A 20090-nucleotide genomic window follows, 5' to 3' on the forward strand; every position below is an offset into this window, starting at 1 on the left:
TATCTACTTTCATTTGTGGATGTACTGTGCCCTAAATATATATTGGGTCTTAAAATGCTAACCAGTAATGGTATGGAGCCATAACAGTTTAAATATTTTAAAATGTTGCTTATTTTATCTTTATATAAGGCTTTTTATCTCTATTTTAGTGTGTGTTTTATAGAGTATTGATGTGCTAATACTATATTCCTGAATATAATGTATAAGTAATTTGAGACATACAAAAAGAGTATTGGAGATCACTGTTTATGAAGCTGTTTCAAGGAGAGCTCTAAGAAGTTGACTCGGGTTGAGTAAAGGACATGAGCCTGAGTGTGTTTCCTAGACCTTTAACCAGAGGAGCTCTGTCTTTATCTTTTTTTTTTTTTTTTTTAACATGAAGATTCTGAGTAAAATTTTGTTTGTAAAAAGTTCTGGGTTTTTTTAAAGATTTCAAAACACATTGGTATGTGTATATGGTGGGAGCCATGGAAAGTTTTTATTTTTTTTATTTATTTATTTAAAGGTGAAATGTATTTTCCTTTGTTACACAGCTAGAAAGTGTAGAATTTTTTTTTTAAAGATTTTTATGTATTCCAGAGAGAGAGAGAGCAAGCAGGGGGGAGAGGCAGAGGGAGAAGCAGGCTTCCTACTGAGCAGGTAGCCTGATGAGCTCGATCCCAGGACCCTGAGATCATGAGATGAGCCAAAGGCAGACGCCCAACCGACTGAGCCACCCAGGTGCCCCACAGAAAGTTTTTAAATGAAAGGAGTGACCTGATAAAATTTAGAATACGTGGTGGCAAATTTTCCTTTCAAGGAGCACAGCCAGAGGAAAGGGAGAACACAGCTTTCCAGGTGGTGTTCTTACCTGATTAAACAGCAAATAAGTATTAATCTGAGGCCTGGGTTAATTGAAGGATATTTTTCATTTACAGATTAGAGCTATCAAAGTATTGAAGTGTTTTCATTTTGAAGACTTTGTTAATGTGAGGCTCACTTTTAGTATTATATTTTTTAATATCAAGTCATAATATTTAGAAGTATTAGATGAACAATTATTAACTAATATATAAGGTATTTTTGTAGATTATATACTTGGTAATTAGGATATAAACTCATGTATATTTTCTTTTTTTTTTTTTAATTATATTTTCTGAAAAAGTTTTAACCGTGTTAAACTTTCATTGTTATATATCCTTAAAAAATTGGCCATTTCATTTGAGTGTTGCATAATGATTTTTGTGTTTAGATGTGTCTATGTTTTAATTTAAACCCAAACTTTAGTTTTTAATAAAGGGGTTGACAACTTTTTCCTAAAAGCTTAACTGACTTTTTGGTAGGGATACAATTAAGAACATTAGTAGAAAAACACCTAAACCCTGGGGTTCTTATTTTTTCTACAAACTAAAATAGGTGCTGTTGATAATGCTTAGAGCTAGAGTATCTTCATTTCATCATTGTTTTGAATTCCTTCATATACTGAAGGCTTTTCCAGATTCAGAGGAGAGAGGCAGTAGAGGATTAAAATTGTCTACATTACTGCTTGGCCAAGAATGGCTGGACTTTCCAGTCAACATTATCGTAGTAACATGAGCCAGAGCCTGCTACCCTGTTGTAATATTTTTTTTTGTTTTAGAAAATTCTCAGTGTCATTTTAGTACCCAAACAATTCCATTGCCAGTATATTACTAAGCTTCAAAGGATAACAAAATACAGTTACATGATGTCAGTTGAGTATACATTAATTGCACACATCAGAGGGCGTTTGTCACCACTATGCTGTTTCCTCTTGTCTTGATTTCTACTTACACTTCGTAGTTATTTCTTTTCTAGCTTTTCTAGTGTGATGATGTAAAAATCTTTATTTTTAAACAGGATACATTAATCGTTTGGTCGGAAGCTGAGAACTATGATCTGGCTCTAAGTTTTCAGGAAAAAGCTGGCTGCGATGAGATTTGGGAAAAAATTTGTCAGGTAAGGTTTTTCAAATAATATTTAAGTTTGCATTCTTGATATTTTTTCTTTTTATCTGAAAGATATGTATTAGAATATGGAGAGAGAATGTGTTTATCACTTTAGATTTTGATAGCATATATTCATAATTAATAAAAGGTCAGTAAATAATTACGTTCTAAGTCTTTGAGGTTTTTCTTTAATATTTGGTCACCTGTTTGCCTGATGTTTATGAATTCTGTGTGCCAGACACTAATGATCAAAAGTGCTCATGACTTCAATTCTGAAAGAACTTATAATATAGCAGAATACAAGATAGGTGGTAACTCTCACGTAACTGGAACTTTTTTTTTTTTTAATATTTATTTATTTTTAGAGAAAGCACACAGGCTGGAGGAGTAGAGGGAGAGAGACTCTCAAGCAGACTCCACATGGAGCCCAACATTGGACTTAATCCCACGACCCCAAGATCACGATCTAAGCTAAAACCAAGAGTCAGATGCTCAACCCACTGTACCACCCAGGCTTCCCTGGTACTTTTTTAATAAAGTTTTTATTTTAGGGGCGCCTGGGTGATATATTTAGTTAAGCATCTGCTTTCAGCTCAGGTCACGATCCCGGGGTCTTAGGATCGAGCCCCGCTTCGGGCTCCCTGCTCAGCGAGGAGCCTGCTTCTCCCTCTCCCTCTCCCTCTGCCCCCACCCCATGTTCTTTCACACACTCGTGCACACACGCGTGCTCTCTCTCTCTCTCTCAAATAAATCTTGAAAAGTTTTTATTTTAGAAGTTCAGATTTATAGAAAATATGAGCAGAAAATACAGAGAGAGTTCCTGTGCACTTCCCTCCGTAACACCTTCTCCTCCAGTTTCTCCTGTTAATGGTTTCTTAAATTAGTAGGATACACTGGTCATAATTGAAGAGCTAATATTCATATGTTATTATTACTATTCATTATTATTATTCATACATTATTATTAGCTAAAGGTTATATTTTATTCAGATTTCCTCAGTTTATTTTATTTTACTTATTTATTTTTTTAGAGAGAGAGCGAGCGTGCATTTGAGTGTAGCAGGGGCAGAGGGAGAGAGAGAATCTTAAGCAGGCTCCATGCCCAGCACAGAGCCTAACTCGGGGCTTGATCTTAAAACCCTGAGGTCATGACCCTGAGATCATGACCTGAACTAAAATCAAGAGTCAGTTGCTTTAACCAATTGAGCCACCGGTTGAGCCACAGAGTTCCTTGGTTTAAAACATAGTGTCCTTTTTCTGTTCCAGGATTCCATTCAGTATACCATATTACATTTAGTAGTTATGTCTCCTTAGGCAAATATAGTCTGTGACAGCTGGTAACTGGAATTTTAAATTAATTGTAACATTTTAACTATTATTTTCTGTAAATGGAATCAGTTTCAGCAGTTGCCTAGTGTAATATTCTGTTCTAATTTTTTTACTATTGTCATTTTCACTTCTATCAGCTTTTCTTTATAGTGATTCTGATCACTGAAGGTTCTTGAGTTAGTTTTAATGCATCTGACCACAGTAATTTTTTTCTGTAGTCCTCCCAGTAACAGTGCCACACAGTGCAAGAAAGTATGAACCTTCTCATTCTATATAAAGCTTATTTAACAGCTGGCTCTAGGTCACAAATCTGAACTGGAAGTAGATGGTTTGTTTCTTTCCACCTCATATCTTACTATGTATGTATCAGGTATTAATGGAGCATTATTAGTATACACTATTAAATAGAAGAATTTCCATTGATGAACAGGTGAAAACACTGGTAAATATGATTTTGCTTTAATTTGTAAAATACACCTAAGAATGTAATCCAAACTGTTTTGTTATTATTTTGCCTTTGTGTTTTGCCTGTCTTTAAACCTATGGGTGGTGATGATGGGAAGGTCCTAATACCCTTTTTTTCCCCTTGTGTGCTCTCCAGGGATTGAGATTGAATTTTATGTTTGCAAAGTTTTCTATAAAGTGAGATGTAAGACTTAAAAATGACCTCTATTGCAGATTCAGACACATGCAGTTCACAAATATTTGCTGCTCTGTTCTTGATTCAGAATCATGCATGGGTTCACCTACAAAATGAGGGGAAAAAACTGGTCCATGAAAATAATGAAAGCATACTGAAAGATATAAAACTTTAAAAATAAAAGAGGGAAAGATTACTTTTCTATAATGTGGGTTTAAAAGCTGTTCAGAATATTAATAGTATATAAAGATTAACCTTTTTTATTATAAGTTCCTGAAAAGTGATGTTTTATTTTGTATTCTCCCTCCTCTAATATACCAGCATGGCAACTGGCACATGTTGTGTGTGTACACAGTACATATTTAAAGAATGAATGAATAAGACAGAAGATAAACGTCTTACTTAGAACTAGGATGTTGGACTACATTTCTCCTAGAACATATATTTATATGGTGGATAATATTTTCCAGTGATCGGCATATTACATTATGCCTACTCCCTTCCCACACATCAACATGTACTGTTTAATATTAGTTCCTGGATATACATATATTCTTGAAGACTTGGTGCATTTGTCCTGGAAAGTTTTGCTGAAATTTGTTTACTGTTTTCACTCATGCAGTTCAGGAGTTCCCACAACCACTGTCAGGTCCACTAATTCACTAGAAAGACTCACAAAACTCCACAAAGCTGTTACATTCATTGTTACAGTTTATTACAATGAAATAATACAGATTAAAATTACTAGTGGAAAAAGGCACATAGGTCAAAGTCTAGGAGAGTTCCAGGCACGAGCTTCCAGTTTTCTTTCTCAGGATACTTACGCAGACAGCACTAATTCCAGCAATGTTGTGTGGCAACCTGCACATAGTATTGCTGACCAGAGAAGTTTACCCCAACCTTTGTGTCCAGTATTTTCATTGGGTGTTAGTTCTATAAGCAGGCTGACTGCCCTGCGGCTGACTTTAGTTTCCAGCACCTCCACAGGTTGAGCTGATACTATGTGGCCTAAGACCTCCACTATAAACCACCTAGTTACCCACACAAAGAATGTCTGGCATAGCCCAAGGCTCCCAGGTAAACAGAAAACACTCATATCAGACAGGATATTAAAAGTGCTTAGAGGTTACCTCTCAAGAGCTAGGCAAAGGCCAAATCTTTCTTGAGGCAAGACTAATCCTTGACTGCAAAGGCCACCCATTGACCCATTGCCAAGACTCTCACAGCAAAATGATTATATTTGTCTGAGCATCTATATTTAGTATAGCATTTATATGACATAACAGATATCAATATGAATATGCCTGATATTTGAAGGAGCCATTCTGGGGTAGGGATATATTTAAAGAAACAATGTCTGATAAAGCCATGATTTACTTTTTATATTTTGTACTGATTACTGATTTTTCTCCTTGATCTGTTGCAGTTTGTACCTTATGATAAACTTGTACAGAGGTGTTTAGCAAAGAAGTTAACTGACAGTTAACAAAATCCATTTCTTCCTCCTGCCAGGCATTTTCTTTGAGCATTGATGTTGAGGAGGCTTTAACTCCGTTTCCCAGCATTAATATTATATTAATATTATGACGCTTATGTACCTAAGGTAGTTGGAGCAACAATGCTAGTATGGTAGTATGATGAGACCTGAAAAGTAGGAGTCTGGCACATTACTAGAATCATTAACAGTTATTAACAATTGTTTCAGTTCATCAGGTTTATTTACAGGCCTCCATTCAACCTTGTCAAGTCCCAAGAATAGGTGATCTTGGCAAACGTATGGCTTTTACCCTTAGGCACCTGATACAATTGAGCTAAAAGAATATCATCTCTTGCTCCAATCCTTTCTTGAGGCACTAGTGTTAATATTGGATTTCTCTTGTAACTTTACCCATTTTTCATTCCTTTGCCCTTGGTTATTATTTCTTCCCATTCGTCAGTGATTTTTACTCACACTTTCCACCTTTGGAACGGGTGCTAGATTTGGCCACTCTGCTGGTCCAGGAAGTTTAATTTTTTACTAAACAACTGAGTACCGTACTTTTTTTTTTAAAGATTTTATTAATTTTAAAGAGCGAGAGAGCATGAGCAGGATGGAGGGAAAGGGAGAAGCAGACCCCCTGCTGAGCAGGGAGCCTGACATGGGGCTCGATCCCAGGACCCTGAGATCATGACCTGAGCCGAAGGCAGATGCTTAACCTACTGAGCCACCCAGGTGCCCCGTGTACTGTACTTTTTAAATCTATGCATGTTGCTGAATATAGATTTAGTTTATCGCTCCTCACAACTGCCTGGTATTCCACAGAACCATACGTTGTCTTACTTTCCATTTCTGAGAAGCCCTTGCTGACCTTTGAAAAAACAATTTTAATTTCAACAAAAACCATATTACTCAGTCACTTCTTAACTCCTTATATTGAGAAAGTAAAACCCTGAAAAGTGTAACAGCTCAGAGAACAATAAATTTCTTAAGGAGAATGGTGAATAATAGTGAATAATTTTTTATCTTAGATAAAGATTTATTACTTAGTCATTAGAGTCCTTCACTTTCTCAATATTGATACCATATTTTGAATTGTCCCTTTGGCAGGGCAAGGCACCACTGTAAGATTTAGAACAGGGGAGATGTATGCCTGTGTATCGCAAATGGGTGAAGGGCAGCCGTGACAGGGAAGGAGGGAGAAGATCGGGCATGGCATGTGGGAAAGCCCCAGAAGGCCACACTAAGGTGCAACCAGTCATGCAGTTCTACCTACATCTCTCTGAACTGTTTCCCTAGAGTCCAGGATATAATTCTGCTGATATGCACCTTGGCCATCATTAGTGCTTGATGCACCAAAGATGTGGGGTCCCTATTTAAGGTCCCTATAAATTTTTTGGCTTCAGTCCAATTCTTTTATGTGTGGAAGAGGAATAAGTTATAAAAAGAGCTAAGATAATTTCTGTATATATAGCTTTTAGAAAGCATAAAGTCAAAAGTACGTATGGAAGCATTAACCTCAGAAAATGGGAGGGTAGAGACATTCTCTCTGAAAGAGATGATGGAAATGAGTGAAAATAAGTTGTGAGATGGAGAAGGGTGTTGGATATTGGAATATGTTGAATACCAGTTGTCTCTTTTTTCAAAGGAAAGGTTCTCTCTCCTGAGATTTAAAGGGGAAAGTAATAGTGTTTGACACTTAAAAGGGGGAAAAAGTTAAAGTAACGCTGTAAAGGAAGTAAGCTAGAAGGGTGGAAAAGAAATTTTTGTTGAGAACCCTACTGATAGTGTAAATTTTTGTGAACTTACACAACCACAAATGACCCTATAGTTTTTAAGTGTTACCCTAATACCAAATTTCTACCTTCTGTCCTACTCTTTTTCCTGAGTAGTAGGTCCACCGATTTAGTTGCCAGCTAGGTATTCAGACACCTCAAACTTAATAGAACTGAACTTTTACTAACCATTCCTCTCCCACACTCTTAGTTTTTATTAAAGGAGCCATAATCTTTAAAACTATAGGGTCATTTGTGGTTCCTCCTCTCTTTTGTACCTGTCCCTTATCTGTCCCACCATCACTATCCAAATTCAGTTGTTCATGTAGACTTTGGAATAACACCCTAATTTACCTATATTCTCAAATTTATCCCATACAACTGATGCCAGGTTGACTTTCTAAAGGATAATGCTGTACATTCACTTCCCTAAACAATAACTCAAGTGTTCTAGCTTGACTTTCCATAATCTGGCTTTAATCTACATTTCCAGTTGTGTTGCTGTTAGCTGTATGCGTGTCACACATTTCCATCTCTCTGCCTCTACTATTCCCTTTGCACTTTGCATGCCTTTAGCCGCATCTGAATCTTACCCATCTTTGAAAGTCCAGATGCCACTTTGAAGATCTCAAATGCCACTGCTTTTATGATTTCTTCCTTATAGTCTCTCCTCACCACCCCCTGTACCCCCAAGAGCTGGAAGGAATTTCCCTTCGTCTGAATTTCCATAGTATTTTATCTGAACTGCTCTTATGACCTTGTTACTCACCCTTTTATATTTATGTGTCAGTCTCCCTAAACCCAACTACTCTGTTGAGGACTCAGAAGTAAAAGTACTCTAGGAGAAAAATTACCTTATATGCACCAGTATATCTGTCTACTTTCTCTAAGCTCTTAAGTCTTTTTTCATGTTGTTTTGGTGGATTTGGAAATTTCTGGAGCTTTTTCATCTCAGGATATTTGGATATTTTGAGGTGAAAAGATGATACTTGCACTCTTGTGTTAGGAATTAGAAAAAATTTATAAAGAATAAAGTTTTTATGTTATTATAGAAATCATTTATAGAAAACTTGTTATACGGTAGCCATGCTTTTCTTGAGCTGTCAACATGAATTATAAAACAGTTTTTATTCATTATGTTTTCTAGATATTTTAAGTTGGAGGCTTTATCACAGATGTTAAATGAATGCCAGTTTTTAAAAGAATATTCTTTGTTTTTTTCTTTTTTTTTTTTTTTTAATTTTATTTGAGAGAGAGAGCACAAGAGCGGGGTGTGAGGGTCAGAGGGAGCCTGATGCAGGGCTCAATCCTGGAACTCTAGGATCATGACCTGAGCCGAAGGCAGACACTTAACCGACAGAGCCACCCAGGCGCCCCAAGAATATTCTTTGTTTTTTAGAGCAGTTTTAGGCTCATAACAAAAGCAGCTATTTGTCCAAAAGTGAATTTCAAAAGTAATTTGAGGAAATCTTCTCACTCTTGAATATACAAAGAGTTGGGTTTTAGTTTGGTTTAAACTTAGTGGTGTTTGGGGTGCCTGGGTGGCTAGTTGGTTAAGCATCTGACTCTTGATTTCAGCTCAGGTCATGATCTCAGGTTTGTGAGATCCAGCCCTGCATGAGGCTCCAGGCTGGGCGTGGAGCCTGCTTAAGATATTCTGTCTCTCTTTCCCCACCCTCTCTAAAATATACACACACACACACACACACATATATATAATATAAATATACTCATATATAATGTATGTATATATAACATATATATTATACATATATAAAAATAATAAACAGTAGTGTTTTTGTCAGGCCAGTGTGATGGTGCATTAAGAGTCATACGTAGTAATTTGGGGGACCCACAGAAGAGTTAACCTGAAAAATTCAAAATTAGTTGGAATAGTGAAGTTACTAAACAGCTGCACATGGTTATTACATAACATCACATAAATCAGTGTAACATTAGCTTAAATGTGCACATTGTCAGGGATCAGAGTTAAACTCAAGTTATAAGTTGGGAAATTTAGAGGTGAAATTGAGACTCAAGTAATTGACTCTAAACTGGGTATGTTTTCCCCCTCTAGACTTCACTTCTAATTAACAATGGCTGTGTGGCTAATATTGTTTCTCTGCAAGGTATTTTTACTTAAATTCAGCCGTCAGTGATTTGATTTCCAAAATTTTGAATTCTTTTGTATTTTAAGGTAACCAGCTGTACTTGGATGTTTTTAGGTTCAAGGTAAGGATCCATCAGTGGAAGTCACACAGGACCTCATTGATGAATCAGAAGAAGAACGATTTGAAGAAATGCCTGAAACCAGTCATCTGATTGACCTGCCCACATGTGAACTCAGTAAACTTGAAGAGATTGCTGACTTAGTTACCTCAGTTCTCTCCTCACCTATCCGTAGGGAAAAGCTGGCTCTGGCCTTGGAAAATGAAGGCTATATTAAAAAACTACTGCAGCTGTTCCAAGCTTGTGAGAATCTAGAAAACACTGAAGGCTTACACCATTTGTATGAAATTATTAGAGGAATCTTATTCCTAAATAAGGCAACTCTGTTTGAAGTAATGTTTTCTGATGAGTGTATCATGGATGTTGTGGGATGCCTTGAATATGACCCTGCTTTGGCTCAGCCAAAAAGGCATAGAGAATTCTTGACCAAAACTGCAAAGTTTAAGGAAGTTATACCAATAACAGACTCTGAACTAAGGCAAAAAATACATCAGACTTACAGGGTACAGTACATTCAGGACATCATTTTGCCTACGCCATCCGTTTTTGAAGAGAATTTTCTTTCTACTCTTACGTCTTTTATTTTCTTCAACAAAGTTGAGATAGTCAGCATGTTGCAGGTGAGTAAGCAAAGGTGTTCCTTTATTTTTTTCAGATACTTACTTCCCTTAATAGTTTGAGCTGGTATTCATTCCTTTTTGAAGATTTCTTTTGTTTACTTTAAATATACTGTCAAGCATAGAAAACAGGACTTCATCTCATGGGTTTTTGAAGGAGAATCATTTCTTAATGTGACCTTTTACATTTTTAAGTGTTCTGTGATGGAGCTTTTTTATTTAAACTTCATTTTTGCATATATTTTAAAAATTACAAAATATATATGACATAAAATTGATCATTTTAACCATTTTTAAGTATATAATTCGTAGCATTAAGTACATTCACAGTGTTATGCAGCCATCACCACTGTCCATTTCCAGAACTTTTTCATCATCCTGAACAAAAACAGCTATTTTAAGACTATCTTTTAGTCCATTTTGTGAGACCTAGTTATTATTAGGGGTGCGTGTGTGTGTGTGTGTGCGCGCGCTTAAAGCTTCCCGAATAATTCAAATGTGCAGCCAGTACTGAGAAACACTAAACTTCAGGAAAAGATAATTAAATTATGTCTCCTTGAGTTGTAAGATAGGAATTTATACTGTGTTTATCATGTTAATCCTTTATACCCAAACAGTGTAGTAAGGATGATTTTGAAGATTTTGCTTTACTTGTGGTAGTATACGATACCCACAATTTCCTACATAACTGCCTTGTTATGTCCATATCACTCATTAAATTTTTTGAGCAGCTTCTGTATACATAGTGTAGTGGTTCTCAAGTATGTTCTCAGAGCTCCTGAAACCCTTTCAGAGAGGTCTGTGAAGTTTTTCTTTTTCCAACTTCTTGTTACTGTGAGGCGGTATTTTCTTCATATACTTCAACCAAAACATATCACAACAGATTGGATGTCAAAGAAGATATGAGAATATAGCTTTCTTCTATTAAGCCAAACATTATAGATTTACAAAAATGTAAAACAGCCACTTTTTTTCTAAATTTATAAAATTTTTTCTAAATTTATAAAATATTCTCATATAAAATATTTACATAAACTTATAATAGCTTATTTCTAAAGCAAATTAATAACTGTTTCTAAATGTCTCAGTTTTGATTATAAATATTGATAAACATAATCCACATAATAAAAGCTCTTTGGAGACCTCCATCATTTTTAAGAGTTTAAAGTGGTCCTGAGACCAAAATGTTGAGAATCTCTGTCTTAGTACTTAGCTATGAGATTCTACTTCATGATGCTTCCAACCATCATTCACCTTTCCCTTGTTACTGTATTTTTTTGTACAGGATTTACTTCTCTAGTTCATTCTTTCACCTCACAGTTTTTCCTTATTCCACAATAACAGGTATAAGGGAAAATTAGACTTATGAACAAGGTTCCATTTATAATATGTGGGACCTGCTTTTTTAAAACCATACTTGCTGTACAATTCAGGGTGCCATTTGACTTGCTAACAGAAAAACAGTTACAGTTAAAAGAGTTTGGAAGTAGACTCACAGTCAGTGTAGCTGATGTAAAGCACCCATTAACAGAAACTCAAGTGCAGAAGCTTTCAAATGACTGCTTTTGACTTCAGAAGGTTTTCCAAATCCATAATACTGAATTATAAATGCTTTTTTATATTTTAAAAAATAAATTATGCAGGGGCACCTGGGTGGCTCAGTCATTAAGCGTCTGCCTTCGGCTCAGGTCATGATCACAGGGTCCTGGGATCGAGCCCCGCATTGGGCTCCCTGCTCAGCCAGGAGCCTGCTTCTCCCTCTCCCACTCCCCCTGCTTGTTTTCCCTCTCTCGCTGTCTCTCTCTCTCTCTCTCTGTGTCAAATAAACAAATAAGAATTTTTAAAAATATAAATAAATAAATAAAATTATGCAAACTATAAATAAATATTTATAACACTTTGTCATTTTATATATTGTGTCAAAGATCTATTTATAAAGGCTACAATTATATAAATCAAGTGTAGCTTTAAGAAAAGAAAGTCTTACTCATTTCTGGTCCATTAGATGCATTTATGAAATAGATACTGTGAATTACCTGTTGTTTATCCAGGGTTTACCACTTAGTTATCTCTTATGTGTCAGCAGTGATGCTGAATTCTGTTTTCTGTTCTCAACAGTATGTGAGAAGAAAGAAATTAGGATTATGGTGATTGGCCTCTAAAAGCTCATTTCCTAAAGCCCAACTCTGAGGTTTCCATGTACAAAGTTTTTGGCTAGGTATTAGATGTTTCCAGATATCCTTCTAGCTAGGATACCTATCTGTAGCTTTATTTGTTTATTTATTTATTTGAGAAAGAGCAAGCAAGTGTGGGTGTGCACGCATGAGTTCGGAGAGGAGTAGAGGGAAGGGGAGGAGGAAAGAATCTCCAGCAGACTCCGTGCTGAGGGCGGAGCTGGACATGGGGCTCCATCTCACAACCCTAGCCAAAACTAAGAGTCAGACACCTAACTGACTGAGCCACCCAGGCATCCTGATATCTGTAGTTTCTTAAATGAGTATTAACCTGCTGTTGTATGAGTTACATAAGCAAGTGAAAATGTAAGAATTCTATTTATCGGAACCAAAATGAGTTAGTGCAAAGATACATAAAAGAACTCCTAGCCTGAATTAGGTTAATTAACAGAAATTATATGAAAGCACTTACTGTGGTCACTGGCTCCTGGTATGTACATGTTGAGATTCTCTTAAGCTTGATTGGGGCATAAGAGTTTAGTTAACCTGAACTTTCTAATTGCAGATCAAAATCTCATGTGCCCAGAATTGAGAAATATACTTTAAAATGTTTTAAAAATTAAATTCCTTAAAGCCAATAAAATGAGGTTATTTTCACACAGACAGCTACCGATAAGATCCTTTTCAGAACAAGAAGTTTTAACTTCTTCCTTCACTAGAAATGGTGGAGGACAGATATCGCAAATGTTGACATTTTAACACATATATTTCCGCTATCCCATAAATGAGAATTGAGCCAAAAACAAACCCAGTAATACCAGTAGTTTAGTTCTTTTTTGACATATTTTGTGGATTTCAGCACTAAAAAAAATTTCTAACCTTTCATCCCAGTTACTAAGTAAATATATAAAATCTTTCCATGCCTTTAAGAAAACAACTTACAGTCATACAGTTCTTACAATAATATAGTTCTCCATTTTGTTTTAGAGGTTTTTGGACTCATGCATACTAAATTTTATCTTACTAGATTTGGCCTATTCTACTTTCTATGTATGTTTTACTTTGGTTTGCTTCATAACTATGAACTACTTAGGAATCTGTCCTATAGTTTATTATATATTGTGGGAGTTACAAAAATCTCATCATGTGGGAGACTTGGATTCTAAATCCGTCTCTGTTATAGCCAGCCTCATATAAGTCCGCTCTTTGGGCATCAGTCTCTTGAAATTTAAAATTGGACTAGGCAATCTATGTAATCTCTTAAAGCCTGATGTAATTCTAAATTTCTGCATTTACATGAATAATGGTGAATGGGTTCTGGGTTTGGGTTTGTTGTTTTTAAAGTAAACTCTGCATCCAGTGTGGGTCTCGAACTCACAACTCTGAGATCAAGAGTCGCATGCTCTGCTGACTGAGCAAGCCAGGCACCCTTGGGTTTTTGGATTTTGAGCATGTGCTTGTTTTTACATTACTGCAAAGAAAAGTTTGATTCAGGCTTTTTAAAAGTGGCTCCCTTTTTCCCCCCCAATAAAGAATTGCTGTTTAATTCAAAAAAGCAGCCACACACAATTTGTCTTAAAAGTATGTTTTATTAAAAACAAAGGCTTTTAAACTAAATAAAAAAGAAAAACTAAAGTTATCTAAAGAGACTACTGGGAGAACCAGGTATGTAGGGGGAAACATTACAACTATATTTATAATGGACTTTAGGCTGTCAATTAATTGTTTTTGTTTTTTTTTAAAGATTTCACTTATTTGAGAGAGAGAGAGCTCTAGAGCTCACAAGCGGGGGGAAGGGGGAGGTTGGTGGCAGAGAGCTGAGAGAGAGGGAGAAGCAGACTCCCCGCTGAGCAGGGAGCCTGACGCAGGGCTCAATCTCAAGCCACAGTCTGAGCCAAAGGCAGATGCTTCACTGACTGAGCCACCCAGGTGCCCCAATTAATTGCTTTTTAATGTACATTGGAATAGAGTGCTTTTTTAGATTATTATCAAGAATAAAGAAATCAGAAAAAATATACATGATAGGAATTAGAAAATATTCTCCTAGCAGGCTATAATATACTTGAAATTGCCTCCATAATACATTAAGCAGTTCTAGCTGTCAGCACACAAATAATGAATCATGGAAGAAATTGTATTTATCAAAGAATTGAAACTATTTTCCTCTGAAAGTATTCTCAAAAAAGTTAAAAAATCTTAAGAAAGGAAGATTTAATCTGGGAGAGATGGAAGAAGAAAAAAATTTATAAAAGGTGTAAGTGCATAGTTACTCACCAGAACCTAAAATATTGAGAGGAAAAGTATTTAGAAAAAGTGATTTGAGAAGTAAGTATAATGCTGTTGAATTCTCTCAGAAACAGATGGTTCAGGCCACGGTGTATAAGGTCCATAAGAAGTCAACAAAATAAAGAACAAAAAGAAACACCATTCTGAGTCAGACTAATGAACGGGAGTGGCTTTCAGTATTCTTTGAGTAACACTGATGAATGGTTAGTGGAAGAGTATGTTACATCGTCCATAATCATATCTAGTGGTTTTTACTTAGATTTTTTATATATACATTTTATCTTATTTTAGAAAAACTTATTTAAGGGATTGATACCACTTCACAGATGATCCACCTTAAGTAAAAGGGCAGGTATTTAAGGTATATCCTTAACATGTCGTGATTTGATTTTATTGTCAACCATGAAGGTATCACTATTACAAACATTCTTAGAACATGCTACCTTAAATAAAATTAATGCAAGTTGTATTTCATAAAAGTGAATTTTAAAAATAAGTGAAATTTAAAAGGATAGGTTTTTTAGCAGGTTTTGATGGAAATTTCCAAAGTGAATTTCAGAATTTATGTCAGTTTTTTCCTTTGTAATTTAATAGTCCATACTTATTATGGAAAATTGGAAAATATAAGCAAAAAAGCACTCATAATCCATCACCAAAAGATAATCACAATTAACACTTTAATGTTTACCCCTTTTAGATTTTAGACATAAATCTATATTAAAAATAAGATTATATAGTACGTACTCTACTATATTTTTTGTTTGTCCTTGTAAATAGTACGTAGATAAACTAACACATACCTGCCCTTTAATACCTCAGAATCATCAGTGTGTGAAAAGCAGTTATTGTAGTGTTTATCATTTAGTTTTATCCTTGGGAACCATAAGAAAATGTAAGCCTGTAACCCAAATGGCCCTAGATAATTATATTCCATGAGTTTTTGTGTTTTAAAAGGCTTTGCAAAAAAAAAAAAAAAAAAGGCTTTGCAGTCTTACCACTGCCAGAATTCAGTCTCCTTTACTGCTGTTCCTGTGCCATATTTGTAATTTCTCATTTTTCTAATCTGCGGCGTATTGACAATGAGATCTTCAAACTTGTTTGAATTACATTTAAATTAAAAGTAAATAAATAGGGGCTCCTGGGTGGCTCAGTCAGTGAAGCGTCTGCCTTCAGCTCAGGTCATGATCCCAGAAGGCATGATCCCAGGGGTCTGGAATGGAGCCCCTCATCCGGCTCCCTGCTCAGCGAGGAGTCTGCTTCTCCCTCCCTCTGCCTCTTCCTCAGCTTGTGCATACTGTCTCTCTCTCAAATAAATAAATAAATAAATACATAAAATCTTAAAAAAAAAGTAAATGAATAGACCCTGAGAGGGAGCTGCAGAGCCTTTAACTGCAGAGTTAAAATACATGAGTTTTCATATATGACTTCTAGAACATAACTGGGTTTTTTTGTTTTCCAAAGAGTTCTTTATAGCTGAAGTTTCTGGTCAAATGAGGTATTAATGTAACGTGTAACTAATATTAAATGGTGTAGTCAGGGTTTGAAACTTATAACACGAATATACCCTGGAATTTTAGGTTTCATGATGAAACTATTGGGTTTTCAGCTATTTTTATTATAATTTGTGTAGATCATACAAATGAGTGTAACTTTATACTATTGTTAGACTGTTTCATAGTAATTATTTCTTCTCATGTAGGAAGATGAGAAGTTTTTGTCTGAAGTTTTTGCACAGTTAACAGATGAGGCTACAGATGATGATAAACGGCGTGAATTGGTAAGTTATTTATTCCTGAAATTCGAACCTCTAAAGAGCACTTACTGTTGGCATATACAGCTTTCAATACTGAATTTGTTAAGAGAGAATTTTTTTATAAATATGAGATGAAAGATACTTATTTATACAATATAATTATTCTCAAAGTTTCTCAAACTTACTGTGTTGTATATTTACAAATTTCTTAAATTATTTTGATGAGGGGACTTTTGTGTCTCAAAAATCCCAAAATTAGGTATGGAGTTTATGTATGGACAGAACTACAAACTCATACATTTTTAAGGCTGTATAGAACAGCTCTTTTTTTTTTTTTTTTAAGGAAAAAAGGTAAGGACAGTGCTTGAATAAATGCATGATAAGTAATTTGGTTCTTGGAAATGTTTTTTTCTTTTGAATATGTGTATATTTTATGAGGTATAAGCTATGCTTTGGTGGAAAAAAATAGTGATTGCTATTTACTAGCAGTTTGTCATTATTTTTTTAAACATAATCAGGTGCTTGGGTTTTAAAAAGAAATGCAAGTGGAGCACTGGGTGTTATACGCAAACAATGAATCATGGAACACTACATCAAAAACTAATGATGTAATGTATGGTGATTAACATAACATAATAAAAAAAAAAAATGCAAGATTGCCAACTTAAAGTCAGCCAAGTCATCTTGGTATAGTTGATCGCCTGCTCAGTTTTCTCTTTTAAAAAATTAGTTCTTTAAACTCGGGAATGTCTAATGTCCTTTCCAATTCTTAAAAATGGAATTATACTTTTGAGAGCCCCCTGAGAACCCAGCCACCATTTGTTATACAGCATGTTTCTGTGAAAATACATGCTCTAATTCAGGATACATGCCTTACATGACATTTTTGCAACTAAACCGTAAGTTAATATTGTATGTGTATTCACCCACTGGGACTCCACATATAACATGTACACTATAATGTCTTTGGGGAGTTCATTGTTCAGTGCTAAGAAGTAATGCAAAGTTTACTTTTAGTGGGATGCTAGTTTTTAATATGTTATTTTAATATAGGTTTTAAGGAGCCAGGACACCCTAAAAAATGAAGGTCCTTTTTTTTTTTTTTAAGATTTTATTTATTTATTTGAGAGAGAGAATGAGAGAGAGCACATGAGAGGGGGGAGGGTCAGAGGGAAGAGGGGGGAGGGCCAGAGGGAGAAGCAGACTCCCTGCCGAGCAGGGAGCCCGATGCGGGACTCGATCCAGGGACTCCAGGATCATGACCTGAGCCGAAGGCAGTCGCTTAACCAACTGAGCCACCCAGGCGCCCCAACGTCCTTGAGAAGGGCACATTACACTGTGGTACATCACATTAAAGTGTGCCAAGTTTGCTCTTATGTGTGTCAACTTCTTACTATGTTTTCTAATATTCCAGGTTAACTTTTTCAAGGAATTTTGTGCATTTTCTCAGACATTACAACCTCAAAACAGGGATGCATTTTTCAAAACTTTGGCAAAGTTGGGAATTCTTCCTGCTCTTGAAATTGTAATGGTAATTATATAGCTTCGCTTCATGTTTTTGAAGTTGTGAATTTGTAGTAGTTCTATATTATGTATGTGAAAGTATTTGTTATAATAATGCATATTGAATTATATATATTAGGTTATGATTCACTTGATAGTGAATTACTACAAGTGTGTGTTCAGTCTTTGGGTTTTTATTATTTAAGTTTATGTTATTAATATGTAAGCACTTGCATATAATATGGCTTCAAGTGAATAAAAATCCCACATGCTTTTTCAAGACTATTATTTCTTCTGTAACAATATTATGTTTCATAGAAACAATTAAAATATCTTTCTTTTTTAGACCAGTGAGTAGAGTGAGGACAGACTGGACCAAGGCAGCTCATGCTGCAATGTGGTTTAGGGCAGTGGTTCCGCATACATTTGTTTATATGATTTTTATCCATTGGTATTGTATGAAAATTAAAACTGAAAAATTTTAAATATTTATCAGTTCATTTTAAGATGATCAAATATTTGTTACAAATAATATAACTTCTATGAAAAAATAATTTGCCGAAAACAAAAAAAATTTTAGTGAAGAATGGCATTGTTTCACCTTTTTTTGCCCATCCCTTTAACATTTGGTGTAGGAGATGACAGCTAGATTCTCATAGCAACTTCTGCATTTGCTTTGTTGTGATACCACATGTCTCATTATACTTGTGATATCCTCAGAGTGAAAAGGGCCATTAATGCCCTAGTATTGTTTATTGCTATGAAAATAGTTTTAATCTCATGCACTTCCTGAAAAGGGTGTTGAACACCTCATCAAAATTCCCTGGACCACACTTTGAGAATGCTGAGTTAAGGAATGTTTTCAGAATCACTTGGAGATTTTGTAACTTATAAGTCATGTATCCTTTATCTATTAAAGAGGGAAAAGCATTCAGGATCACTCCCTTAGAAAACTAAGATGTGGACAAAGAGTGAAAATACCCAGAGTGCTTTTCAAAAGCATCCTCTCTTAGGAGAGTCATAAAAGAGAGAATCAGTTACTAAGGAGTAACTGGCAAATCCAGGACCAAAGACAGATTCTGGAAAATTTTGAAGTCTTAACTAGGTAACATCATTCACATTTTGCATATATATAAATAAAAAAAAAATTTTTTACAGCATTTGTAAAGTGTAATAGTATAATCCTATGCTGATCCTTACATCTAAATTCTCTTGAGTATTTATCTTTGTGATGGTGAAAACTGGCAGAAACTAATCATTGAGCTGCTTAAAAGCTTTTAATATTTATACAAGAAAAGGAAGAAAAGATTCCAGTACAATGTCTGAATCCAAAAAGTTAATGTGCATAGATTTGGGAAAGATAGGGAACATGGCGTAATTTTTGTTTACAGTCTCTAACCTAACTTTCCTTTTACCAGGGCATGGATGATTTGCAAGTCAGATCAGCAGCTACAGATATATTTTCTTATCTAGTAGAGTTTAGTCCATCCATGGTCCGAGAATTTGTAATGCAAGAAGCCCAGCAGAGTGATGATGTAAGTAATAATTCTCTGATTCTATGTGAATGACCTGTAATGTTTGCATACTGTTGAGAAAAAAAGTATAACTACAATCTAAATCTTTAATGAGGCAGAATAGATTTCTGATCAGCTGCGACTTCAGCAACCCCAGAATATGTGGCATTTGATTTGTTTATTGAAAAAAACTGTATTCAAACTCAAGTTGAGATAAATAGGTTATAATAGAATCAAGTTCTTCAAAAAAGTTCAAGTGCTAAAGGCACTTCTAGTATAACTAACAGGTTGCCTTCACTTGTTCAAATGTGTCTTTTTTTCCATGTGAATAAATGTTTAATAATGAGACCACCGTGTTTTCCCACCACAGAAATACTTAAACTTTCCCCTTAAACTCTTTTAAGAACAAAATGAACAAATAGCTACAATTTAAAGTACTCTTTCTTATATCAAATATGTTTTAGTGTTAAATAGAAAATAAATATAATCATGTTCCATCGTAAAGAAGATTTTGATTTCTGTTAATTTGATCCTTGTTATGAGTTACTATTGAATTAAATAAACTACAGTTGTTTTATATGTTTTGTGTTTAATCTCATAATATCTCCTTAGATTTTTTACATTCTTTGTTAGATATTTCCAGTGGTTGTTTTTTTTTTAAGCAATTTTATATTAGAATCAGTTTGAGCTAATGCTACAATTTTAGGCAGTAGAAAAGAAATAGAAGAAATCTTTATGTTAAGTATATTTTAAGGTTTTTTGGGTTTTTTTAACCCAAATGGTGCTAAATCTGACTTTAAAGAAGTAAATACCTGTTTTACTAATCAGTTTATAATCTCACAGTTGT

General features: G+C 35.0%; 1 protein-coding gene across 3 annotated transcripts in view; it reads left to right on the forward strand.

Annotated features, from left to right (window-relative positions):
• The window catches only part of PPP4R3B (protein phosphatase 4 regulatory subunit 3B), a 63805-nt gene that overhangs the window by 9549 nt on the left and 34166 nt on the right, over positions 1 to 20090 (forward strand). For 2 of the 3 annotated variants that reach the window (XM_035001515.1, XM_035001514.1), the window contains exons 3-7: positions 1858 to 1956; positions 9393 to 10016; positions 16173 to 16250; positions 17641 to 17757; positions 19148 to 19264. In XM_035001515.1, coding sequence (XP_034857406.1) covers positions 1858 to 1956; positions 9393 to 10016; positions 16173 to 16250; positions 17641 to 17757; positions 19148 to 19264 — 1035 coding nt within the window. The remainder of the gene's footprint in view (positions 1 to 1857; positions 1957 to 9392; positions 10017 to 16172; positions 16251 to 17640; positions 17758 to 19147; positions 19265 to 20090) is intronic. The other variant, XM_035001516.1, reaches the window with a different exon arrangement.

The sequence above is a fragment of the Mirounga leonina genome, unplaced genomic scaffold, assembly GCF_011800145.1.
Source record: "Mirounga leonina isolate KUSES-001 unplaced genomic scaffold, KU_Mleo_1.0 Mir_125, whole genome shotgun sequence".
Classification (NCBI taxonomy): Eukaryota; Metazoa; Chordata; class Mammalia; order Carnivora; family Phocidae; genus Mirounga; species Mirounga leonina.